Genomic DNA, 27,622 nt, shown 5'->3' with positions numbered 1-27,622 from the left:
TAAATTACTGTAATTTATTCTTTGCACTACAAAATTTCATACAAATCCTGCTCCTTTTACAGTAAAATACTGTTTCTTTTTAATACAGCAAAACACTGGCTATTTTACAGTTATTTACTGCATAATCTACAGTAAGGGTTAACAGTGTTATTACACTTTCCGTCATCATTTACTACCATAATTAGAATAATGCTCATGCATTATTCTCACACATTAATGCATCATTTCATTAATAACAAAGCAATAACATTATAATGCTTATCACTAATTATAAACTTATAACAAAATAGCACTCATGCATTAATACATCGCTAATAATAGTCCAGTAATATGATGTTCATGAGTTAATACATCACTTTTTTTTTTTCATGTTTTGAATAGCTTTTTTTAATGAGATTATGCAAAAAGGTACATAAATTGGGATTGTACAAATACAAAGAAACAACAAACAAACAAACAAACAAACAAAACAACAACAATATAGTCAGGTACTGGTAGGTGCGCGTGTGTGTGCATGTAAAGGTACCATGGTGGACAGGTCAGAGTACATACATAAGGGACAATAACAGTCAATAAATGAAGCAGATATCACAGATATAAATAAAAACAGATAGAAAGAAACCAGTCAGTGGTAAGGAGTAACAACAATGCTTAGTAATGCATGATAGTAATAATGACAGTAAAAAGAAAGAAAGGACAACAGTAATAATAACTGACAATAATATTAAATCACAAGTACTATACACCAACTACTACTACAGAAAGTTACTAATATTACAACTACTATGCTTCTACTACAGCCACAACCACAACTATTACTACTACAATGTCGGCTAGAAGACATTTAAAATGTCTAATGGGGAATTATTATTAATGTTCTACATTTTGACCTTTTCGAATTCTTACTTTTGGACATTGTTCTATCTTTTTTATTAAATGACGTATTGTTTAATTGAGTTTATGCTGAGCTAGGCCTAAACAAATAGATAATGACATTGGATTAACAGGCCTCCCTGTTTTGTTTTAAGACCTTGTTGTAATTCACTTATATCATGAATGTAGAATTTTAACATCTGTATTTTAGTTATCTGTTATATTTTGAATGCTGCGTGAGAGGCAGGGATGACTATGTACCACACTCAAAGAATAGTCATGGACCAATGTGCTAGTTGGCAGTTTTTTCTCTCCTTTTATTTTTGTGTTATTAATGTTGTTTTGTTTGGGGGTTGCCTGATTTGCAACTTTTAGTGTTAACTTATATAGTAACTAGTATTATACTTCATATGAATGGCCAAGTTCATTCGAAATAGTGAAAAAAAAAAGTGCACTGCCTTTGTTATTGATCAAGTGATATGACATTTAGAATGCAAGCAGAACTAAACAATAGTTTTTAGAAAGAATACTGATCCTAATTAATCTAGGCCCGCTGTTTAAGGTCAGTGAATTTAAGCTTTATTTATTAAAAAATGACAAGCCATTCTCGTACGTGACTTTGTTCTTTGTGACTGAAATGTAGGCAATGGCCATGTTTCCATCCATATATATTAATTAAAATTATGCGCAAAACTGGATTATTGCATAAAAGATATGCAAATAAGGCAGTCTTTCCATCCAACGAGTGAAAAAGAACAAAATCATCACTTCCTGATTAAACGGGCACCAAATATCAACAGTTAAAGCAGAATTTACTGCAGTAGAAGAAGCTGCGTCAATCTTTTCTATATTTAATAAATGTACTTGCACCTTAGAAGACAATGCTGACACACAATGAACACATGGGGGCGTTTGAAGCCATGAGACACGGAGAACAGATGCTCTTGACACGCTACAGAAGCTCTGGAGGTCATCAATAATTTAATAATACTAAAACGGTTAAGGCTTTTTAGAATGAATGAGCAAAACAACATTTAAGATGTGTTAAAGTGTGTTATAGACTGCTGATTCGTCCATTCACACACATTTTTATCATCATATGATCTCTTATAAAAAAAACTTTTATTTAAAGCACATAATGTAATTTGTTCAGTAAGTGTTTTTATCCTAGTTTAGGTGCCTTTTTTCTATCGAATAAAAGTTTATCCTACTCATTGATGCACATGTTTTTATACGTATTTTCAAATGTTATGTACTTCATCCCGTTTCCATCAACCGTTTTTATGCGCATCTCCAAAATGAGCATTAAAATAGAAAGCGAGAAATAATGCTTCGTCTTTATAAAAGGGGAAGAGACCAACAGAAACTCCCAACCAGGTTAGGTTCACAGAGTAAGTTACCACAGTAACTTACTCCGAGTTAAAGTTACCTCTCTTTCAGAAACAGGGTTGACTTACCCTGCTTTCTCGAGTTTGATAAACCTGCCATTTTAAAACGGAAATCCCAGAGTCTCTCTCATTTCAGGGTTAAAATACTCTGGTTTTCACTTAACCTCCATTCTGAAACATGCCCCAGTGATATCCTGAAGATAAATACCAAAAAATTACACAACTGGAAAAACTACAGTAGTCACAATCGACTGATCTCATATGAAGCAAGAGATGGCAATGACATACTATAACGTGTGCAGGTGCTGTCCCAATTCTTAAGGGTAAATTTTGAAGCCCTTCCCTTTAACCCTCGTTGTACAGACCAAGAGGAAGGGGTAGGGGTACAAAAATAGAATTGGGATTGGGACTTAATCAGAAACCATGGTGCTTGGCTGGAAAAAAGGTGGCCATCTCCAGTTTGGAGGAAAGCCATGACCCCAAATGGAGTTCAAGTATCTGCGTTTCTTTTTTTCCATGAGGAATGGAATGTGAGATTTAAAGATGGATCTGTGCAGCGGCAGCAGTAATGCAGTTGATGTAATTGTCTATTGTGATGAAGGAGCTGAGACGAATGGCAATGTTCTCAATTTACCACTCAATCTAAGTACCTACTCTCACCTATGGTCATGACTGAAAGCTTAAGATCTCGCATACAACCAGACACATTTTGCTAAGTTTTATTACCCGCTTGTTTGAGTCGCACCATAAAAGAGAGATGAGCCAACAAAATAGCCTAAATACAAATTATTTATTATAAATGTAACTCATAGAACAATCAATCAAAGCAACCAACAAATATCTGGGGATAATAAACAAGATAAAAAACTTAGGTTATAATCATAACAACACATTGACTACATGATACAAGTAATGCAAAACAAAACCATAAGGTTAAAGAGTCATTGAGATGGCAGGTCTGAGACATGAGGACTCGTGAGTAGCCACAGCGTCCTGGGGTAGCTAGCATAACAACTTTTATATACCCATTGATGGGTAATGCAGGCATCCAATCAGGATTCACCACAGTGTATTAATATTGTAAAACTTAATACCTGTCGCTTTGCCTAAATCATAAAACATGCATTAAGTTTGTATTCTACTCAAAAAAGTAAAAGTAGTAAACTAGATATAATCCTGAAGCTAAAAGTAAAGAAACTTTAATAATAAAAGCTGCAACACAGGACAGTTGAATTGGCTTTCTAAACTTAAGGCCATGGTATACAGCAAACTAACCCATCCTGGAGCTCCACCTTCTTTGATGTGCGGTGTCTTCCCAGTGATTTGTTTCTCATTCAGGGAGTCAGAGAGAACATCATCCAAAACAACACTAGCTACATGAATACACTGGAGAGTAGAGTACAGATGTATCCGCACCTGTACAATCACTTGCACACATTTACAACCCCACCTACTGCAGTGTAGGAGTGTTGGAAAACAGTATACCGTCACTCAGCCTTTTCAATTACTATTCATCCTTTGCACATGAGAAAATGTTTTGATGCATTCATGTCATGTGTGCAACTATTTTTCCATGTGTTTCTTAAGCTGCGCTGAATGAGAAAACTCTGTAGACATTGATCAGATCCGTATAGTTTCTCTCCAGTGTGAATCCTCTTCTGTTTTCGAATGTGTTAACTGATCCAGTACGATTACCCCAGTAAGTAAGTTACGCTAACTCCAGTAAGGTTTGCTGATCGCTTGAAACTCTTCCCACACTAAGTGAAAGTTAATGATTTTATTTCCAATGAAGAGACACCACGAGGCAACACGCATGCACCTTACAACTGCACCTAGTCAAGATCATAGGGAGCTTCTGTGAGTGCAAAAAATGTGAACGGCTGAAGTTTAAGATAGACACAATGAAAAGTACACACGTTTGCAAACATACCTAAAGGTACAAACAATAATTCCAATTAGAGAGAGATAATGTGGAGGGTGATCCTTTAGTGATACCGCTTTGACTCACATGCTGAAAATGGCGAACATGAAACAACAAACTGAGGATATGGTGATGCGCCTGTCAATCAATATTGGTGGGTGGGACCATACTCCTACGTCAAGTTGCGGTCGCTCTGAAAACTGCGCCAATTGCTCCACTGTTTTTATGTTGTTAAATTGGAAAAAAAGGACTGGGTTTGTTTATATCCCTTCAATATGACGGTCTATACACTATACCCTCACACATATTTCCAAACAGCTTGAAAAGTAGATTTTTAACCATAGATGCCCTTTAAGCTCCAAAGAGTTGCTGAAACTCATCCCACACCTGTGGTCACACTAGAGTTTGAGCATGCGAAATTCTGTTGTTTGGCGCTGCAAAAAGGGGCGGGATTAAAAAAAGATGATTAGACATTAAAAAAGTGAGCGATTGGTCCATATTTTACATTTCTGTCCAGAGAGGTCATGTTTTGATCTTTGATTGGTCTCACACAGTCAAGTGATGCGATTTCGCAGGTCTGCAAAACTTGACCCACAAACTTGCATTTCCGTTCTGATGCATTCACATATGTATGAATGGAAGTCTATGGGGAGAAAAGTCCAGTGTGACCGCGGCTTAAGTGCAAGTGAATGATTTCTCTCCAGTGTGGCTCAACATGTGTAAATTAAGGGATGATGATCGGCTGAAACTCTTCCCACACTGAGTGCATGTGAATGGTTTCTCTCCAGTGTGGACCCTCATGTGTAGATTAAGGTACGATGAGCTGTTAAAACTCTTCTCACACTGAGTGCATGTGAATGGCTTCTCTCCAGTGTGGATCATCATGTGTTGATTAAGGGATGATGATTGGCTGAAACTCTTCCCACACTGAGTGCATGTGAATGGTTTCTCTCCAGTGTGGATCCTCTTGTGTTGATTAAGGTGTGATAAGTGGCTGAAACTCTTCCCACACTGAGTGCATGTGAACGGTTTCTCTCCAGTGTGGATCCTCATGTGTTTATTACAGTTTGATGATTGGCTAAAACTCTTCCCACACTGACTGCATGTGAATGGTTTCTCTCCAGTGTGGATCCTCATGTGTAGATTAAAGTGTGATGATTGGCTGAAACTCTTCCCACACTGAGTGCATGTGAATGGTTTCTCTCCAGTGTGGATCATCATGTGTTTATTAAGGAACAGTAACCGGCTGAAACTCTTCCCACACTGAGTGCACGTGAATGGTTTCCCTCCAGTGTGGATCCTTAAGTGTTGATTAAAGTGTGATGATTGGCTGAAACTTTTACCACACTGAGTGCAAGTGAATGGTTTCTCTCCCGTGTGGATCATCATGTGTTTATTGAGGGATGATGATTGGATGAAACTCTTTCCACACTGAGTGCATGTGAAAGGTTTCTCTCCAGTGTGGATCCTCATGTGTTTATTAAGGTGTGATGAGCAGTTAAACCTCTTCCCACACTGAGTGCATGTGAATGGTTTCTCTCCAGTGTGGCTCATCATGTGTAGATTAAGGGATGATGATCGGCTAAAACTCTTCCCACATTGAGGGCATGTGAATGGTTTCTTTCCAGTGTGGCTCATCGTGTGTAGATTAAGGGATGTTGATCGGCTGAAACTCTTTCCACACTGAGGGCATGTAAATGGTTTCTCTCCAGTGTGGATCCTCTTGTGTTGATTAAGGTGTGATGATTGGCTGAAACTCTTCCCACACTGAGTGCATGTGAATGGTTTCTCTCCAGTGTGGTTCATCATGTGAATCTTAAGTTTGCTTTTACTTGCCAAAATCTTTCCACACTGAGTGCATGTGAAAGGATTCTTGTCTCTCCTTTTCAAAATACCATCAGTCTCTAAATTAGTTTTTTCCTCAATTTTGACATGATGTTCCTCCTCTTTACTCCTCTCATTCTCTTCAATTAGGTCTGAAATAAATAAAACATTAGTTTTCATTAAATCTTAAAAACTCATTAAAAGTTGAAAAGTGAAAAGACACTGGAAATATTGGCTACACACACTGTAATTTTGATGCACATTAAATGTAAATAAAACATCATATTTTGTTCGGTCCATTAACAAGTGCACATTTAAGCATATTCAATTTATTTTTGTTTATCTAGTGCTTTTACAATGTAAATTGTGTCAAAGCCGCTTAATAGGGAAGTTATAGTAAATTGAAACTGTGTCCGTCCAGTTTTAGAGTTTCTTACATAATTGATCATGAAAGTCATTTTAGTCATATTGATAAGACACAGATTTGAAAGCTGTAAATGGCCTCTTTTTATTTGTATATATTCATAAATACAACAGAATGTTTTTTCTAAAATTTGTAAAGCAGACAGGGAATACTTGGTTATTCTGTGCCTGGCTGGTAAACGTGTCGGAAAAAAAAAACAAAGTTCTGGGGTAACAGCTGACCAAAAAGCTGAATATTTGCCTCGCAGACATAAAACATACCTGTACAGCATCTGCATAGAGGCTGGAATGTGCACCTTTCCTTTTGTATGTGGTTGGGTCAATTTTATTTATTCTGGAATGATTTAGAGACTTAATTTGGCCAAAACTTTCTTGGTGTTTCAGCAAACAGACTGGTATTTGGGGACATCTTATTTTGACATTCTGGGAAAATGCTTTGAAATAAAAAAAAAAAAAACTCAATACACTCTCGGCAAATTTACTTCCTTTTCGTTATATTCATGGCTGATTTTTCTTCATTGGCCTCTATTTCTTCATTGGCCTACTTTTTTATATTGCAAATCCATGACAGCATATAATCATGCATTTATGATTGTTGGTTTTTTCTGTGAGACGACAGTCAACATTGTTTAATTGGTCTCCACCCATGGGATGGCAAAAAGGAACTGGGTGAGAGTATAAAGGAAGAGAAGAGTTAAAGAGGGCAGCATTATGTGGCGTGCGAAAGAAAGAGTGCTGTCCTGAAATCATCATGCAATTTTTTCACCCAGTCTCTCAAGTCCTGTCACCTTCTGCTTATGACTTTTTCTCAATGTGTTTGCCGTAGATTTGGTGTTGAGCCACAGTAAGATAGGATGTTACTCGGCTGTGTTGGAAATGCTTCTAATGTAGAAATTAGAGGAGTGAACCTACACTGGTCTTATGGTTCGGTTACGATTATCATGCCATTGATTCGGTTCAATTAAATATCTCTGTGCATCACATTGCATACACAGTTTTATATTGGGGGGTGGCTGTCTGTATGAACACACAACTGTAACAAGCTGTCTTTATAAACACACACACACACAGGACCAAGCAAGCGACACACAGCATTATGCTCTCTCTTATTCACACACATACACACTTGCTCGGGAGCTCCCGCGCTTCATTCGGGGCAGCAGTCTTAGGTGAGAACTCCAGACTTTTTCTAGGTAGGTGTCCTGGAGGCATCCGAAACAGATGCCCGAGCCACCTCAGCTGACTTCTCTTGATGTGGAAGAGCAGCTGCTCTACTCCAAGCTCCTCCCGGGTGACAAATACCCAGGTATATATCCATACACACACACGCATATAAATGAATAATAATTTTTAATCGTGATTAACATATTGATTAAAATAATCGTGATTATCATTTTATTTTTCTGTTATCGTGCAGGCTAAAAGAGTAGTCAATTTGAACAATACACAAGGATTAATTGAGCCTTTTTGAGAACAAATGTTCTCTGCTTTAATAATCTGCACGAAATAAACAATTATTAACCAAAATCAATCATTTGGATTAAATTACCCTTAAAATCCTGCAAATTTTTCCCGCAAATTATTGTTATAATAAAATAAATTAAGCAGCCTACCCTGTATAAAATAACAGTAGCAGAACTAACTTTATAGCTACAGCACGGCAGAGACAGCACTGGTTAAAAAATTTTTTTTCCAAATTATTATTATTATTATTCCTATTGTCAGACTTCACCTTTACATAATTACACCTGGATGAATCAATCAAAACTCACAGCTAATCAGAACAGTCTGTGCGTGCAGCATCTCGCCAGATCATATGAAACTGTCTGTCAAAATCTGAGGTAAATCTTAAATGAAGCAAGACAAGACAACCGACTTCCTGTTATGGCGCCTTGCTGAAGAGACGCACGAGTAATATATTTTTTAAAAACCCTAAATTTATCTCTGTGTTATTTAACACTCGATCTCAACTTACTCTAGACAGAACACTGCTTAAGATGTCACCTAAACCAGCAAAGCAAAAGGCGAAAAAAATGAAACTACAGAGATTACATCTGACTCCGAAAGCATGGAAGAAGCGTGAAGTAATGGCAGTAATGAAACTGTCCTCTCAGCAGTAAAGGATATCAATACCAGGTGGCAGAATGTTTCGGAAGACTAATACAGACACAGGAACGCATCTTGCAAACTGAAGATTCTGTCTCCGCTCTTCAATCAATGACAACCGCTCTCGAAAAAGAAAATTACCGCACTAACTTGGAAAATCGCAGTCGACACTCCAACTTAAGGATTCTTGGTCTACCAGAAAAACAGGAAGGCAATGATGTATGTACATTCTGGTTACCTAAAGGCTGATTTATACTTCTGCGTCAAACGCCGGCGTATGCTACGGCGTTGACGCAAAGCCCTTCGCCGTGGCCGTCGGCATCACTGACGTGCACCTCTTAAAAAATTTCACGTCGCAACAATGCGTATCGCAAGGTCTGTGATTGGTCGGCTTGGTAGCTCTTACGAGTCTGGGCGGGACCGGCGGCGCTAGCCCAATGAAGCGATTGTTTACATTTACATTTAGTCATTTAGCAGACGCTTTTATCCAAAGCGACTTACAAATGAGGACAAGGAAGCAATTTGCACAACTAAGAGCAACAATGAATAAGTACTAAAGGCAAGTTTCAGGTCTGTAAAGTCTAAGTAGGGAAGTGTTAGTAGTTTTTTTTTTTTTTTTTTGTACAGTTAGTGTGATATTCAAAGAGGCAATTGCAGATTAGGAAGTGAAGTGGAGACTAAATAGTTGAGTTTTTAGTCGTTTCTTGAAAATAGCGAGTGACTCTGCTGTTCTGATGCAGTTAGGGAGTTCATTCCACCAACTGGGCAGATTGAGCGTGAGCGTTCGCGAAAGTGATTTTTTCCCTCTTTGGGATGGAACCACGAGGCGACGTTCATTCACAGAACGCAAGTTTCTGGAGGGCACATAGATCTGCAGAAGTGAGTGCAGATAAGAAGGTGCTAGGCCAGAAGTCACTTTGTAGGCAAACATCAGAGTTTTGAATTTGATGCGAGCAGCAACTGGCAGCCAGTGCAAACGGACTAGCAGCGGAGTGACATGTGCTCGTTTAGGTTCATTGAAGACAACTCGTGCTGCTGCATTCTGGAGCAGTTGAAGAGGCTTGATAGAGTTAGCTGGAAGCCCAGCTAGTAGAGAGTTGCAGTAATCCAGTTTGGAGAGAACAAGAGCTTGAACAAGGAGTTGAGCTGCATGTTCAGATAAGAAGGGTCGGATCTTTCTGATGTTATAGAGTGTGAATCTGCACGATCGAGCAGTTCTAGAAATGTGGTCAGAGAAGTTTAGTTGGTCATCAATCGTTACTCCAAGGCTTTTCACCATTTTGGATGCAGTAATGGTTGCCCCATCCATCTGGATTGAAAAGTTATGGTGTAGAGTCGGGTTGGCAGAAACTACAAGCATTTCCGTTTTTGCGAGGTTCAGCTGAAAATGATGATCTTTCATCCAGTGTGAAATATCCAACAGGCAGGCTGAGATACGAGCTGGAACCGAGGGATCATCAGGATGAAAAGAGAGGTATAGCTGGGTATCATCAGCATAGCAGTGGTAGGAGAATCCATGTCTCTGGATGACTGGTCCTAGAGATGATGTGTAGATGGAGAAGAGAAGTGGCCCAAGAACAGAGCCTTGAGGTACCCCAGTGTTTAGATGCTGTAGGTTGGACACCTCTCCCCTCCAAGACACCCTGAATGACCTGTCAGAGAGGTAAGATCTGAACCATTGTATAACAGTGCCCGCAACGCCCAGTGACTCAAGCGTAGATAGCAGGATCTGGTGGTTGACAGTGTCAAAAGCAGCTGACAAGTCCAGCAAAATGAGGACTGATGATTTAGAGTCTGCTTTAGCCAGTCTGAGATCCTCCACGACCGAGAGCAGGGCAGTCTCAGTTGAGTGGCCTTTCTTAAAGCCGGATTGCTTGTTGTCCATGAGATTGTTTTGAGTAAGAAAGTCCAGGACTTGATTGAACACTACTTTCTCCAGAATCTTGGCCATGAATGGAAGCAGGGATACTGGTCTGTAGTTTTCAAGTAGCGTATGGTCCAGGTTGGCTTTCTTTAGCAGTGGGGTTACCCTAGCCTGCTTAAATGTAGTGGGGAATAAACCAGAGTCAAGAGATGTGTTAATTATGTGAGTCAGTGTTGGTATGACTGCAGGAGAGATGGCTTGCAAGAGATGAGAGGGAATGGGATCGAGTGGACAGGTGGTTGCATGGCTAGATAGCATAAGTTTGGACACCTCAGACTCAGAGAGCTGAGAAAAAGAGGTGAGTGTGTGTGGTGTTGGTGTTGTATCTTGCGTGTTTGTTGTAGGTGCAGCAAATTGAGCACTGATTTTTGCAGTTTTGGTGCAGAAGAATGTAGCAAAGTCATCAGTAGTAAGTGTGGAGGATGCGGGTGGAGGAGGAGGATAGAGGAGGGAGGAAAATGTTTTAAAAAGTAGGCGAGGATTAGTGGCATTGTTGATTTTCAGACGGTAATACGTCTGCTTTGCAGAAGTAACCTCAGCTGAGAAAGAGGACAGAAGAGTTTGGTATGTTAAGAGATGTGCAGGATTTTTAGTTTTCCGCCAAATTCTCTCCGCAGCCCGAAGTTTTGAGCGATGCTCACGGAGAGCATCCGAGAGCCAGGGTGCAGGAGGACTGGCACGGGCTGGCCTGGATGCAAGAGGACATAATCGGTCTAGACATGATGCTAGTGTGGAGCAGAGTGTATTAGCGGCACTGTTCGAATCAAGTGCAGTGAGTTTGCGAGATGGAGGAAGAGAGTCTGAAACAATGGTGGATAGTCTATTGGGTGAGAGAGATCGTAGGTTTCTGCGAAAGGTAACCAGTGTTGGAGTGTGTGGCGGCTCAGGAGTAATGTGGATGTTGAGAGACAGAAGGAAATGATCAGATATTTGTAGTGGAGTTACTATTGTTTGATCAGTGAAGCAGTGTCGTGTGTAAATAAGGTCTAGCTGATTACCTGATTTGTGGGTAGCAGAAGTAGGTGCTCTTTTTAGGTCAAAAGAGGCAAGCAAAGTCTGAAAGTCTGCAGCTTGCGGTTTGTCAACGTAAATGTTGAAGTCACCTAGCACCAATAAGGGAGTGGCAAAATTAGAAAAAGATGAGAGAAGAACATCCAGTTCATCTAGGAAGTGACCTAATTTACCTGGTGGGCGGTAGATGACAACCACATTTATGTAGAAGGGGTGGATAATGGTGACTGCATGGAATTCAAAGGAGCTGATTGTTGGCAGGGACGGTATCAGAGTAAATTTCCATTCTTTGGAAATTAGTAGTCCAGTCCCACCTCCTCTCCCTGTCTGACGAGGAGTGTGGGAAAAAGAGAAATTAGCAGAAAGAGTAGCATGTGTAGCAGTGTCCTCCGGCCTCAACCAGGTCTCAGTTAGAGCCATGAGATTATAGTCAGAATATGTAGCTATGGAGGTAATAAAATCTGCCTTGTTAACAGCTGATTGACAATTCCAGAGGCCCACGGAGAGAGAGAGTTGTGAAATAGTAGATACATGTATTGAACGAAGGTTGTGAGGATTACGCCTGCAGCGTACCTCCCGTGTTTTGCGAGTGTTAGTAACAACAGGAATTAGAAAACACATAATAAAAGTGCACTGACAACAAAAAATAAGTGTAAAGTAAAACAATAAAGTAAAGTACTCAAGTGCTTTGTCGGTGTCTTTGCTCGGTGGAGTCGCGCAGGTAGAGTCGATGGTCTTTACCCTCGTAGAGTCGATGGTCTTTACCCTCGTCGGTCTTCACACGAGGCGGTCTTCACACGAGGCTGCCGCGACCGCTGCCGCGGTGAACTAGTTGTTTATATAACCCCAAAGCACTAGCTGATTGAATTCAGCTGGACACGCCTCGAGAGTCAAAACAAGGGCCGAAACTGAGGCGGACGACGCGAAACCGCGTCTGCGTTCGCTACACAAGCTCTTATAGTAACCAAGGAAACAGTGGCTAAACAACTTCTAGTATTATACACAACTGAAAGCAAGTTTAAATGTCCTACAACTTTACACAAACAGCTGGAAACAAGTCCTCAAACCATACACAACAACTGAAACAAAATCTTAAATGTACTTACAGGCTGCTGGTCTAGATGCTGCTAAAGTGCTTCTCCAAGCTTGTTTACAAGTTGGAGTCCCGTGAAGGAGCTCCGGATGGAAAGTTTTGTTTTGTGTTTACCTCATAGTTAAAGTTCTTGCGCGTCCGCCAGTTCCTGCCTCATAATGAGCGAGTTTGAGCCACTTGTACATTCAGGAAGTGTTCAGGAAAAGCAAAACAGCAGCGAAGAAACTCGACACAGAGGAACATTTACACCTCACTGCCAACAAGCGTTTCGGAAGTGTTAATGCAGACCAACAGAGACAGCGCGCAGAAGTATAAAAGCACAGCTACGGGCGTTGCATGCACCGTGGGTTACTCCGGTCACTTGACGCAGAAGTTTAAACCAGGCTTAAGGCGTTGGACATGGAACCACTTAGGAAACCACAGGCCATAGAAAGAGCCCACAGGATCGGTTAGATGTGGAAAACTGTAGCAGACACGAAAACAACTCAAGAGTAATGATTGCAAAGTTTCTGGATTACAGAGACAAAGAACACGTGATGCGTGCGGCTAGAGCAAAGAAAGAGCCTCAGCCTCCTTTCTATTAGCTTTATGACAGAAAAATATTCTAGAGTGTTTAATACAGCTCCAGTAATCAAATATGAACTTTTCAGAGAATGCTTCTGTGTTTAATTATGACTTTGGACAGAGTTCTTCTAGCTATAGAAGGATTACAACTTCTATGAGCCTTATATACTAGTCAATAAACATTCGCATTGTGGCCTTAAGAAATTAATGGCAGGAAAATTAAATGCATGAATGGTTACATAACATAAAAAGCATGTTAAAGAGAAGTAAATTTTTTCATTACAATAAAAGGTAGGGTGGCATGTGTAATTTAATGAACTAACAAATTTTCTTATTATTTATTTTTTCTTTTCTTACCTATTTCTTATTTATATTTCTTTCTTCATTGATGCAGATGTGTAATCTGTGATTAAAACCTCCGCCTCTGTAAAGTGCGTTGCCCCTTTTTTCTCACTTTGACTTTTTTTGGTAACTCATGAATTCGGCAATCTACTGAAAATGCCTTCAGGTATGCGCCTTGCATGGGCATTAACCTGCGGTTTTCTTCAGGAGGTTGATTTAACTAACTCTTATCAGCTGTTTTGGAACCAACATACAGTAAGCAGGTTTTGTGTAAATCAACCGAGAGTTCAGGGTTTAGCAGATAGTAAGTTAACCCAGCTTTCCGGAATACCCCCCTGGTCTCTAATATCTGAGCTGCCGAAACCTGCAATTTTTGAGGCTGGTGACTCAGATGAACTTATCCCCCGCAGCAGAGGTGACTCCTATGCTGCGTCCGAAACCGCATACTTCCATACTATACAGTATGCTAAAATCAGTATGCGAGCCGAGTAGTATGTCCGAATTCATAGAATTTGAAAATCAGTATGCGAAAATTACCCGGATGACTTACTACTTCTGGCAAGATTCAAGAGTGCGCATCCCATGCACGCTGCACTATCCCATGATGCCCCGCGAGCGAATTCATGAATGGGAGTAAAGCGACGCAATTGACGCAGGTAGGTCACATGACCATGACAAAATGGCGGATGTAGTACGTCTGAATTCCATTCATACTTTTCACATTCATACTGTATAGAATGTAATTTTTCTAACGGTCGAGTAGTACGTTTAAATTCTAATGCAGTACCTACTGAGTAGTAGGCGGTTTCGGATGCAGCAATGGTCTTTCTTTACTGGGGCGGTCCGCATGTGAGCCAGTTTCTTTATAGTGCTTGATAGTTTTTGGGACACTTGGGGACACTTTCAAAGATTTCCCAATTTTTCAGACTGACTAACTTTCATTTCTTAAAGTAATGATGGCCACTCGTTTTTTTTTTTTTTTTTTTTTTTTTTTTACTTAGCTGCTTTTTCCTTGCCATAATACACATTTTAAAAGTCTGTTCAGTAGGACTATCAGCTGTGTATCCACCTGACTTCTGCACAACACAACTGATGGTTCCAACCCCATTCATAAGGCAAGAAATCCCACTTATTAAACCGGATGGGGCACACCTGTGAAGTGAAAACCATTTCAGGAGACTACCTTTTAAAGCTCATCAATAGAATGCCTAGGCATGAATCGAACGAGTGTGCGAAGCAGCAATTAAAGCAAAAGGTGGGTACTTTGAAGAAGCTAGAACATGACACGTTTTCAGTTTTTGTTATATATATAATTTCACATGTGTTAATTCATAGTTATGATGCCTTCAGTGTGAATCTACAATTTCCATAGTCTTGAAAATAAAAACTCTTTGAATGAGAAGGTGTGTCCAAACTTTTGATCTGTACTGTGCCTTGCAGAATATTGAATTTTTGGGGTCAGTAGAAAACCAAGCTTTTTTTGAGCTTGTGGCTTTAAATGCAAATGATCAAATGCAATCGCTCTAGATTACTTATGTTGTGTTCCCTTATTTATATCTTCCACAGGATTTGAACATTTGTAACTTTCTTGAAAGACCTGATTAAGACAGATCCTGCATGTTCATAGCAAGTACGCACGATTCACACTAATATTCACACTAAGCAAATGTTTCCCAGTACTGGGTTGCAGCTGGAAGGACATCCGCTCTTTAAAACATTTCCGTGACCCCTGATGAAAAAAGGGACTAAGCCGAAGGAAAAAAAATGAATGAACTTGTGCAAATGCTTAATGCCACGTTTGCTGTAACTGGAGTGATGAGGAGATGGCAAGATGAAATACTTAGCTACTCGTTTTCATTCATTTGTACTTTTGTCTTTGTTTTCTTGCCTTTGTGCATGTCCTGAGGCTTAGCTGAAGACCTACATGACGACATTTTATATACCTGACAAAATGTAGAAATGCCATCTAAAAAGGTGACCTGCTGTTTGTCCAATCAGGGACAGTGAAAACATAAATATACAAATAATAATGTTAACACTGGGTTTGTGAATGTGAACCATCTGTTAATGAACACCAGGGTGTAGCATAAGCAGTGTGATACATGATAATGGATATCCTAGGATTCTGTTTATCAAGGGTTAGAATGACCCAGGGTTAACAGTTTCAAGTGTGAAAAGCCCTAAAAACGCTTAGCATTAGCTCTCAGGATAAACAGAGTACAATGACAAACAGCGACAATTGTCAATCATGTCATGGTGACCTGATTTCATACGTTACTGTTTTAGCACTTCCAATTCAATTAACTATTGGAGAAATGACGAAGAGTAATAAATGGCAGAAAACGGTAACACTACTTGCTCTACAAACAAGTGTATCCATGACTATTCATACAAAGAAAAATAATAAAAATTTAAAATTTGACTTTGCCACATTAAGCAGCACTAGGCACGGGCCAGTATAATATTCTGACAGTATGATAACCTTGAATAAAAATATCACTATTTCATAGTATTGTGATTACTGCTCTAAAATGTATTCTTTTTAAACATATGGGTTAAAACTAAAATCTTTTTTCCTTTGATCACAATACATTTTCTTTTGAGAAGCTTTGAAAGTAAATTGGAGCAGTAAACATGTTCAGCTAAATCATACAAAAGAATCATTGACTTCTGCTGTCTTCATTAGTTTCCGAAACCCAAATTTCTTTACAATTTAAAATGGCATATTTGGATATCTTTTCTGCTGGAGATACTGTTGTCCTATAAAAACTTCAAATGTAAAAACAAAACTTTTCATATACAAGATTTTAAAACCTTGACTTTTCCAAACTGTGGTATACCCTGAAAAATGGTTATCCTATGCGTAAGCTGCTTAACAATTATCCAAAAATTTATAAAAGAAAAAAAAAAAGTCTCGAGCAAAATGATTCCAATGGCAACGCCTGCTGGTACGTGAAGACTATGGTCAATATTAAGAGAATTTCTGACAAACTTTACACCTAAATGTTAGCATATCATCAACATGCTATAATCCATTACTAAAGCAGCAAAAGTCATTTTTAGACTAGTTTGTTGGCTAGTTGTAGTCAGTGCAATGCTAAACCTTATTGTTCCACTATAATTTGTTTTTGTCTCACGTCGTCCCACAACAACATCATATAGTTTAGAATACTGTACAATGTTTTGTAATATTTAATTACTTTAGTGTCCATTTTATTTAGCATGTTTAAAATTGGGGGTATCCACGTATTTGACATACTTTAAACCAGGGTTTCTGCAGGCTTCAACAAGTTAAATTTAAGACATTTTAAGACCATTATGACTGAAATTTTAGACTCATAAAGGGCAAAAGGCAAAGGAATTTTTCAAATGCCCCAGATGGAAAAGATTTTTGTTGTACCTATAAAAATATTATGATTTAATACATTTAATAATACAATAATTAATGAATAATAAAAAAAAATTTTTTTTAGATAATTCTTTACAAAAGATCTTAATTATTGTGTAAAAACAAGCAAGCTTTACTTGTATCCACACACTTTTCCAAACATAAACTTTCTTTGAAAAAATAATAAAAAATGAGCAAAACATAAACAAAGGAAAATGAAGACTTGTTTAAACAAGATTTAAGACCTACAACACATTATTTCAGTAAATTTAAGATTTTTTAAGGCCTAAAATTTAAGATTTTAGAATTTAAGACATTTTAAGACCCTGCGGAAACCCTATTCAAACACAATAACCCTGGAAATTAGTCATTATAATAATGATGTAATTCTTACTCAGATAATATCTGTGAAAACTAGCAACAACTACTAGAAACAAGTTTAAAACCATAAAGTTGATGAAAAAATGGGAATTGTGATTAACGTGACATGCAAATAGAAAGTACTAAGCCAACACTATCACTGTATTAGCAGATATCTTCTATCAGAATACTGTAGGTCAAATATCGCCAGCTCAGCTAAACTTTATTAATTTATTGTTTTTATTTATTTAATATAGCGCCAGTGCTTAAGGACGCTTTACAAAAAGTAGGAGAACAAGAAAAGCAATAACCTTAAGAAGGTAGATAAAATAGGGGACTAAAAATACATAAAAAAATGACAAAAGACATGAGAACAAGTACGAAAGAAACTCATTCCAGTCTTTCAATGAGTGCTTATGTGCTTTTAGGAGAACTAGGCAGCACACTCAGGGCTGCAAAATGGATCTAATTTTGTATTCTTCTTAATAAAACATCCGAATGAGGATCAAATGATTGAGTTGGTGTTTGAGAATGAAAACCAACCTGTTTGTTCCTGCAGATCTTCCTGTTTGACTGTAAATGTTTCTTCAATCTTTACATCTTCACTCTCCTCTTTAATAAACGCCATCTTTATAACAGTGTGGAGATCAGTCGCTTCAGCAGGAGTTTTTCTCTGGACACTTTATCCTGTATAAAATGAACGACGCAATAAAAATATCCTGTTAAAAATTAATAAAACAATGAACAGAAACAAAATAACTTCTCTTCAACACTTGCTTCAACAGTTTCTTTATATGAGAGTAATTAACAAACAGAAATTAGGTAAAAGAGTAAGTCCGAGCAAGAAACAAAATGCCACAAATGACCTGAACAAAACTAGTACTCCTTTCTTATATATAGTGATGTATACTTAGAATGGAATGACATTATGCTATTTAATTAATTAAACTTTCATTAAAACACTTACAGCCTTTTCTGTTGCTTTAATCAAACAACAACCCTTATTACTGTGAGTAAATTAGTACTACGTTATATAAAGAGCAGGTACATAATTTAGTATAGAATGAAAAACCTGAAACTTTAATCAATCGCTTTATATTCATGTAAAAGCTTTAAAACGAACCTCTTTCCAGTCGATCACAGCGTAGGAGCGGCGCAGCCTTATGACGTCACACGTCACGCCAAAATAAAAGTCTTTTTGTTTAGCTTTTTATTACCACTTACTATTGCAGTCATGACTCATTGATACATTTCTCCCTCGTTTTCCACTTTCTCACATACACAGACACACATATATTAAATCCTGAAAAAGGGGTAAAAAAAGGTGCCCTTTAAGTAAAAAGTACGCATTACTATTATGTCACTAGCTGGGTCATTATCACTATAAAGTGTCTTTGATGTCCCACAAGATTGAATCAGTCCTATATGAACATAATGCGAAATAATGAAACTCTGATGCTTTGATATAGTTGGTTAAACCTTCACACACATGCAGGTAGTGTTTTAAAATATGTTTTTGTAAATTTTTGCATCATTCTTTTATTGAATGTATGTGATTTTGCCATGTCGTACACACTGCTCAGACAACTTCAGTGAGTCTAAAAATTAAGTAAACTTAGATAAAAAATATTTTTAATTTGAAATATTCTTACTTTGCATTCCCCTTTAAGAAACCCTCTGATGTACTCATTGGCATCCTCATGTTCATTTTGCTTTTCTTTAGAGGAGGTTAAAACATCTGATGTGCACACAGTAACTATCTACAATTTAAATGATTGATTGATTGATGTTGTCAAGCTTAACATGTTCACAATGGTGAAATATTAATTTTTTTTTTTTTTTTAAATCAGAGATTAAAAATAGCTTTTAATCTGTGTACAAAGAGCTTAAATTGGGAAACACTATATGTGACGTTGTGCGCCGAGGCTTCGAAGCATGTTTTAAAAAACGATACATCTCGCAATGAAGCAGTGTACCGGAGCTTGATTCTTTTTGCTATCATAACGTGATCAGTGACGTCTGAAGCTTCATTTTCGCCTATACTCTCATGACTGCTTTGAATTTTGATTAAAAGATTTAAACACCCTCATGGGTTAGTAAAGTGTATAGCAAGAGATTAGGCGTCGATTATTTCTACTGTTTCAAAGCACTGCACTGGTCCCACAAACCAGTAAATAAATTAAAATACAATAGTAAGTTATAGTAAAAAAAGTTTTGAACCATACTAGAGTGTATTAGTGTATTTTTTTACAACTATCTTTAAAGAAAGCCCCTGCATATCGTGTTTAACGGAGGCCAGCTGGCGAGTGCAGCCCAAAAGCATCACTTACAAAGCCACCTCCTAGAGCATTTGCCTCCCATGCAGGAATCGCTAGTTCGATCCCTGCTTGGAACGAGTGGGTGGGTGAAAGACTAGTTGGAATATGACAAATGTAAATAGTTTTGAATACCCTGGATTTTACTACAGTCATCGGTGGTGTAATGTAACACACCTTATGTGTAAAAACTACAAAATTTGAGTAATTTGTTTAAATAACTGTTGTTGTATTACTACATGAATGAGTTTGTCAGATGTGAACATTTGACATTATTGCAACACAGTGCTTTCCCACTACTTTAACCAGAAGAGGTCCTCATCGAGCTCTGATTTAGAAAGCTTCGAGTAACAAACCTTTTTCTGATAAAATTGGGTCGAGCGCTTCACTGGGTCAGAAAGCTTAATTTCACCATCACTAGGAAACACTTTACCTGCCGCAGGAACACCCTGAGTTGAATAAATGCTCTCTTTAGCCAAAAATGTCCTCTCTGTCATTGTCCACCCTGTCACAAATCCCTCCTTGACAGGGTGGACACTTTAACACTTTATTTATTTATTTATTTATTTAATTAATTAATTATTTATTTAATATTTTATTGCTAATTAGTGAATGTTTTTATGTATGTTTTACATACTGCACCAGTAGATGTGATACATGACAAGACAAACCTTTTGCCAATATCTGTCCCAGTATTTTTAAAGGATAACATTTTAAAGTCCATATAATGAAGCTCATTGACTGTTTAAAATAAAACTACAGCCCTAAGTATTTGTACATTTATGTGAACATCTGTAATCTATGTATTTACCTTAATCTAAAAAAAAATATTATTAAGGTGTTTTACTTGAGTTGTCTCCAACATTCCCTTCAGTCCTCTAATACAATGAACAATATAAAGATTTACATTCATTAGCAAATTTTATTTAAAGGACAATAATTGTTTATTTTCCCATTAGTTTCATATTGATAAAACCTAATTGATAACAGAAGAGGCGGCATGGTGGCTCAGTGGTTTGTAGTATTAGTTAAAACAGAAGTTGAATTCTTGAAAATGTTTACAATCCTTTTACATGAACCCTTTAATATTTTTTGTTGTACTTGTTGTTTTTTAAATGTTTTTTTTTTTTCTCTCTCCATATTTAGTTCACTAAATAAAGCCTTTGTCCATCTTGTCATCCCAATGTCCACTCTGTCATCTTTTTTTCCAATCATGTTCAAATTTTATGAAAAGGAACAAATTAGTAATAACCTCAGCAAAACATCTTGTGTGATTTCTTAATTAACCAATAAGGGCCAGTTAATATTGTTTGAAAGTTTGATAAAATATTTGCTAAAATAATGTGCAACGATTGCATATTTTATTGGGAAATCAATGTTTTGTCCATTAATTCATTTTTATAAATAGACTTTTTTCATAATCTATAAAGTTGGGTTGGTAAAGGGACACATGACCTTTCTGAAAATACACATTTTATAATCACACTTCAATAAAGATATACTTATACTACTTTGAATTTGTCCATGACAGGGCTGAAACAATTCAAGGTTTCTTTGCTGTTTTTCTGTTTGTAGTTTATTTGTAAAAAGTGCAGGAGCTTGACCAATTTCTTACAGCCTAGGTCTAATTAATACAACAACTATGTTGTTGAATTAAAAATCTTAAACTTTTTTTTAATAGTGATAATGACCCTAAAAACGTTTTTCAAAGTTGCCTTAAAATGTTTAGAATAAAGGTTTTGATCAACTTCAAATACTAAAAATGAGTCTGTGTGTGTGTAAGAGAGAGAGAGAGAGAATATATAGGCTGATAACTAGGGCCACACGGTTTCCGCTGATTTTCCACAGAATTCTGCAGATTTCTAGCCCATTATTAATTCTGTTTATTCACTTGAGTAAATGTGTAAATCTGAATTTATTCAGTTTTTATTCAGCAATTTATATTATATTAATATATTAAGGTTTTAGTTATGATCCTCCGCTGTATACTCCCAAAATAATTCCGCAGAAATCCGCAGATTTTTACCAAAATTCTCTGCAGAAATAGCAAAAAATGTCTGCAGATTCCGTCTGGCCCTGCTGATAACACCACAAAGATCTGGATCAGTCTTCACCTCCCAGCAAGCCATTATGTCACCGACTACAAATCCCACTGCTCGAGAAGATGTGAAAACCTGGCTAAAGGACATTACAGATGGCCTAATCCACAAGGCAACTGAACTTCTATTACTTTTAGTAACATTCATGATTCTAAAGAGACTCTTCACACCAGACTCAAGAAAGAATCACAACCATCCAGAGCTAACCAAATTTACCTGTCTCCTGGAGAAGCCCCTGTCTGCAGCCTACAGATCTGGGCGGGAATGAATCTAGGGTGGGGCTGCACATTCAGTCACGCCCACCTGTAATTCCATTGGTTAGTGGAACCGTAAAAGCTTCAATGCCCACTACGTGATGTCAGTTAACATAAAATGCATTTACAACTTCTTAAATATTGTTTTTATTGTTAGTAAACACAAAAATACACAAAAGTGGACATTCTTGCTGAGTGTTTTCTATGTTAATTATGTTAACAGTTGTGTCAGGGTTGGTGAGGGGAAATGGGGAAAAAGGAGCAAGGACTCAAGTGCAGGAAAATGGGGAATTTATTAAATAATAAACATAAAAAAAAAATGCAAAATAAACTACCCCGATGGGGAAAACATAAACAAAACAAATACATACACAAACAAACTGGACTGGGCAGGCTGGCAAGGATCAGGACTGGAAACATGACAGGACAAGACTTTAATCAACAACATGTGATGACAAACTGGCACAGGACAGCAAACAAGGGGTTTATAAACTGTAGGAAATTAACACAAACAGATGAACATAATTAACTAATAATGGGTTAACAAGGAGGGTGGGACTAAACATACCTCATTTATAACAAAGTCCTGATGGATCTTCGTGGAGCAGGTATGGCAACACAAGAACTGCAACAAAGACCATAAGACCAACAAATTAGCATAGAAAATATATTAGTATTGTAATTAATTAGTATAGAAAATTAGTATTTGGTAGACTTAAAGAAATGCATGTTACATTTTCGGCTTATGATGTATTTCTGCAGGGCACTACTGAAGAAACCCACATAAAAATCTACATTTATACAATTATATTATTTATACACACAGGGATTGGACAATGAAACTGAAACACTGGCCAAATTAGTGTTGGAGGTTTGATGGCTTTGAAAGTATTTGTCATGATAAAAAGCCACAGTAATCAGACTAATATTAGCAAACCACCAAGAAGAACCACATCCAATAGGAGTTGCAGTGAACGCAAGAGGAAGCAGTCTGAAAGGGATGTCTAAGTGCGAACCTAGATTGTATCTAAAAAACAAAACCACAGCTGCCTGACTCACTGCAGAATAAAATGTGCAGCTCAACTCTCCTGTCACACTAAAACTGTTGGTCTGGAGCACCACAGGGTTAATATATATGGCCAGCTGCTATAGCCAAGCCTTTTGTCACTCGTGCCAATGTCAAACGCTGGTTTCAGTGATGACAGCAGTGAAAATCTTGGGCTGTGGACAACGTGAAACCTTGTTCTCTGATGAGTCCACCTTCACTGTCTTTCCCACAGTCAGGGTGAGTTATGGTGTGGAGAAGCCCCAAAGTAGCGTAGCACCCAGACTCTTGATGCCTATAATGAAGCATCAGTGATGATTTGGGCTGCAATATCATGGCATTCGTATTTGTGGTAGATGGGTGCTGGGTAACTGCCAAGGACTATCGACCCATTCTGGAGGACCATGTGCACCCAACAGGTCAAACATTGTATCCTGAAGGTGGTGCTATGTATCAGGATGAATATACCCTAATGCACACAGAAAGATTTTGACAGAGTGGTTTGATGAACATGAAAGTGAAGTTCATCGCCAATGGCCTGCCCAGTCACTAGAGCTAAATATTATTAAGCCATTTTTTGACGTGCTTTACAATGTTGTGGGCAATTCAATATTTAAGCAAAACTGCGATTACTCTGCTAATTAAATTATTAATGATTTGGTTACTACATACTAAGATTAAAATAATAATAGTGATAATAGTGCTTACCTTTATGTGCCTCTTCTACATGTGATTTTAGTGCATTGTTGTACATGGCCAGTATTTCATTTGCCACACCTCTTCTTTGTACCTCAATGAGTATTTTCTCTACCCTGGTCCCAAATCCAGTCAGTATTCTCCTGTCTACATCTATGTTATATTTTGATTTCATTTCTGAAAAAAACTGATCAGGTAAAGATGTAATTGAAACTTATTTTGCCATGGATGCTTCTAAAAATCTTAAAATGCTTGAAATACACTGTTAAGCATATTATTAAGCTTCTTACAATTGCCAGCAAGCGCAAGGCAGGGTACCGATTTAGAACTTCTTGAGTGGTCCTCTCTTTTATGAAGACCTCTCTCTCCGTCTCAGTTCTCTTCATTTTATCCTCGAGCATGAAAATGTTCGGGGGGTTTTTTCACACTCTGCCTTCGTCTTGATGATGTGCTGGTTAATACTAAATTCATCCTTTGTAGTCATCTAAGCAAAAGAAAAAACTGTTGTAATTGCAGTCATAAGTAAGAGAGGGAAAAGCACTCTGAGACATAACGCACAACTCAAAATTTTAAGTGTTATAAAGTGCTAAGAAGAACATTTTAAATGCAAGTGTATTAAACTTGCATCTACAATTGTAGTATCGTTTTCAGCCAGGCTTTGTTTTTTTTCCCTTTTCTGAAATATTGTTCTGGCTCATTGATGAAATTCCTGTCAACAAGAGGCTTTCGTTCTTTTTTTAATTTATTATTTATCATTCCATGCCAAGAATCCTGCAAGCAAAACAAAACATCTAATAGCAGTAGCAGTATTAAAAGGAAAGATTGGAAACCCTTTACTTGAAGGGGTGTTTGTTCATAATTCATAAAAACCTTTATAATCATTACATGATACGAAGGCTGCATGGTGGCGCAGTGGGTAGCACGTTCACAGCAAGAAGGTCACTGGGGAACACCCATACGCTCTGAAATGAATGAAAGCATGAAAGTCAAATATTGTTTTTGTATATTTACTTTAAGAGGCCTTTGAATTACAGAAACTGCACTGTATGCTTATGACATGCAAGTGATATTGCCTATTTCTGCCTTCTATGTACTGTATAGTTAGAGGTAAATATTAGCCTTGTTGTCTGTAGTAAATCACTCTGGCCTCTAACCATTTACTGGAATCTGAAATGCTTTTTTCTTCTTTTCGTTACTGTGCGTTTTGGTTCTGTTGATGTAATTCACAGATGATCCCTTAAATTCTGTGCGCAAATGTCCGGTGAATATCAGACCTAAAACTAACTTTACGAGCTGCTGTTACCTAACGTTAACGTTATCATTTCCAGTTAGGCTACTTAAAGAAATTAAATACTTACATTTGAGATGACTCAAACAGTTCTTCGAGATAGAACACTGAACAATTTCTAGGTGGATGTTCTGAGGAGAAAGAAGCAGGCTTTATGTATTTGTGTGAATTAATAAAAAATGAACTGAAGTACATAGGCACAATTTGTCACAAAGGAAACTTAAACAAACGCAAATGATAGCAAATACGTAATCTTTCTCACAAAAAAATATGTGAAAAGAATAATAAAATCACAGTTTGTGATGTAAAGTTTTAACGAAATTCGAGTTATATTAATAAGCAATGTTATGAATTTGAATGTACTGTAACGTTTATTTTAAAATTAACGATTCTATGCAAAGGCAGGGAAGCTTTGTGTTCACTGACAAATTGTTTATATATTATATTTGTGTGAAGTACTAGTGTTATTTGAGGGATTTATACACACACACACAAGTATGTATGTATATAGTGTATGTTTGTATCCAGCCTTTGTTATGGCAAAATAAATCAATCTCATACAACAGCAATCGCTTCAGACGTTCACAAAATGGATAGTTTGGCTACATCTTTATAGATCACTGGTTGCACCACATATTTATTTGTGTAAGGGTAGAAATTTGTGTGCAAATAGTGTCTAGTTTGGATATTTACTTTGGGAACTTACTCACCTTCCGTAAGATAGAGATGACTACCGCCGTGAAGGGGAGGAGAGGAGCCGTTACAAAAGCGATGTTTAAAATCGCTCTTGCAGTATGCGCGTACACGATGATTAAAAGATCCCATTGCGCGTAGTATTAGCCACATTAGTAACACAATTAATTCTATTTCATTTATCTATTATACATTTCATGCAGTATGTGATGAAACAGATGACAAAACATTTAATTCAGAAAATTAAAGATGCACAAAATGCTGCATTAATTAAAATTGTTGGTTTGTCAAAACAGACTGGATGAATATTTGTTTATTATTAATAAACCAGTGCCCATAGGTTATAGGCTATTTAAGTTTAGTAACATATTAACTATTTTTATGAGTGAGTTTTGGAGGTCTGGTGTTAGGTCTATTTTATAATAGCCTACCACCACCACCACAACTACTACTAATAATAATAATAAATAATTATTATTATTATTTAATAATTATTAAGATTAATTAATTATTATTATTATTGCTGCTGCATGTGTTATTATTAATGTTTTAAATTTAAAAATGCAAGTGTCCAATGAGGTTTTATCAGTCCTCTATAATAATTATCCTCATAATTGTATGTGCTTGTACATCATTTTTTTTGTTCTCTGTTGTGGCTCCAGAATTACTTAACATTTTCATATTTTTAAGTAAGTTTAATATTTTTTTAAAACATTTAGACTTCAGTAAGCACAATAAAAACAAAATGTCATACCATTAGAAGCAAAAATAAAAAGTAAATAAACTTAAAAAGAAAATATTTAAGTAAACATGTATCTCATCATTTTCTAGTCTTCCGTTGTCCTATTTGATTGTCACAAAATATTTTGGATCTTTTAAGTGCTGGCTTTTAAAATAGAGATCCACCAAGAACCATTTTATAAGTTTACAGATTTTACAGTCCCTCTTTTTTGGAATTTGAGTTCCTCTAAAAACTTTCGAAGTGCTCCAAGGTCTCAAGTGTAATAACTGAAGGCTTTGTTTGCACTGAAGGAGATAAAACTCTCTTGACGTTGGCTGTCGTACATGTGGACACCCAAGAAACATAACACTAGACCTACCAAGATTTTTTTGTCACAATTTTGCTGCCTCCTAACATTTTTTCAACAAAACTTTTGTTTTGTTGTGTTTGTTCATCTTTAAATACAGCAGCTATGAGTCGTGGAACATGCTGATAAAGGTTGAATATGTTAACAAATTTTTCTGCTACAGCTTGCGTGCCATGAAAGAGTTTCTGTAAGTGTCCATTCTGAGTTTCATATAAGAATGCACTGTGACTCCATAAAGGACCCCAATGTTTTACAGATGCTGCTGCATGTACAAGTATGTGGACATTAAAAGACACATGGCACTTAGCATATAGAGATTCAAAACGGCCCACAAATGCTTTTAGAAGGGCATCAGCTGTGTCAATGTTTTGGGGGGAAATTGAATCTTGAAAGAGAATGTATGTGGCCCGTACTAGTAGTGGTAAATGGTCAAGATATTTTTGGGGCAAGATGCCAAACAAACAGGGAAGGCTGTAAAATAGGAGGAAGTTTCTATATTCAGAAGCTTTCCAATATTTACGCAAAGAAATTGAACGTGGCGGTATTGTTATACTTGCGGGTGGTTGAATGGCAAGCAACCTCCTTTCAACTTGTTCAGTTTCTCTCCCAATATACCAAGGCTCTGTGTGGTATCTGGTATCAAACCATAGAGTAGTCAATTGGCGACAAACACCTAGTAATATGCCATGCATGTAATCATATGCAAACCCAGTAACCATGTTAAAAAAACATCAGCAGCATTAGAGGAGATGGGCCTTTTACTCCATGTATGTTTCTGAATCAACAGCTAACTGAGCATCTTTAGTATGTTCTTCATGCGTCCTCACCTCTGGCTCCACTGACTGTAAAGGATACACCCTTGTAAACCCATTACCCTTTTCAACAATGTCACCCTTTTGGTAACACCAGTTACAACCATGCTCACCA

At 37.3% G+C, this 27,622-nt stretch overlaps 2 protein-coding genes and 1 non-coding gene across 3 annotated transcripts; all 3 read right to left on the bottom strand.

Moving 5' to 3' along the window:
* Positions 1 to 3,032: 3,032 nt before the first annotated feature.
* Positions 3,033 to 18,390, bottom strand: LOC148680255 (uncharacterized). The gene is made up of 3 exons (XM_087245731.2): positions 18,341 to 18,390; positions 17,761 to 17,904; positions 3,033 to 6,158 (listed from the first exon to the last, which is right to left on the bottom strand). Exons 2-3 carry the CDS (start codon positions 17,843 to 17,845, stop codon positions 4,858 to 4,860), a joined length of 1,386 nt encoding a protein of 461 aa, XP_087101857.2. The 5' UTR covers positions 17,846 to 17,904; positions 18,341 to 18,390; the 3' UTR covers positions 3,033 to 4,857.
* On the bottom strand, positions 6,987 to 12,965 carry LOC148680256 (uncharacterized). The gene is made up of 2 exons (XM_088650017.1): positions 11,644 to 12,965; positions 6,987 to 11,562 (listed from the first exon to the last, which is right to left on the bottom strand). Exons 1-2 carry the CDS (start codon positions 12,089 to 12,091, stop codon positions 9,194 to 9,196), a joined length of 2,817 nt encoding a protein of 938 aa, XP_088506143.1. The 5' UTR covers positions 12,092 to 12,965; the 3' UTR covers positions 6,987 to 9,193.
* Positions 18,391 to 22,022: 3,632 nt separating the features above from the next.
* Positions 22,023 to 24,663, bottom strand: LOC110438634 (uncharacterized). Its single transcript, XR_015942509.1, has 5 exons — positions 24,497 to 24,663; positions 24,252 to 24,397; positions 23,917 to 24,110; positions 23,639 to 23,803; positions 22,023 to 22,510 (listed from the first exon to the last, which is right to left on the bottom strand). It is a non-coding gene; the product is annotated as an uncharacterized LOC110438634 (transcript).
* Between the last annotated feature and the right edge of the window lie 2,959 nt (positions 24,664 to 27,622).

Source organism: Danio rerio, chromosome 4 (genome assembly GCF_052040795.2).
Source record: "Danio rerio strain M-AB ecotype USA chromosome 4, GRCz13ab, whole genome shotgun sequence".
In the NCBI taxonomy this organism is placed as follows: Eukaryota; Metazoa; Chordata; class Actinopteri; order Cypriniformes; family Danionidae; genus Danio; species Danio rerio.
Note: the sequence above shows the minus strand (reverse complement) of the source record. Positions and strands in the feature narration are given on the sequence as shown.

Bases quoted from the DNA above. Each gene is read 5' to 3' on its own strand.
- LOC148680255 (XM_087245731.2), bottom strand. From the start codon at position 17,845: ATGGCGTTTATTAAAGAGGAGAGTGAAGATGTAAAGATTGAAGAAACA. The intron at 6,159-17,760 runs GTTGGTTTTCAT...TATTTATTTCAG, and splicing joins AGATCTGCAGGAACAAACAG to ACCTAATTGAAGAGAATGAG.
- LOC148680256 (XM_088650017.1), bottom strand. From the start codon at position 12,091: ATGTGTTTTCTAATTCCTGTTGTTACTAACACTCGCAAAACACGGGAG. The intron at 11,563-11,643 runs GTAAATTAGGTC...TATTGGTGCTAG, and splicing joins TGTCATCTACCGCCCACCAG to GTGACTTCAACATTTACGTT.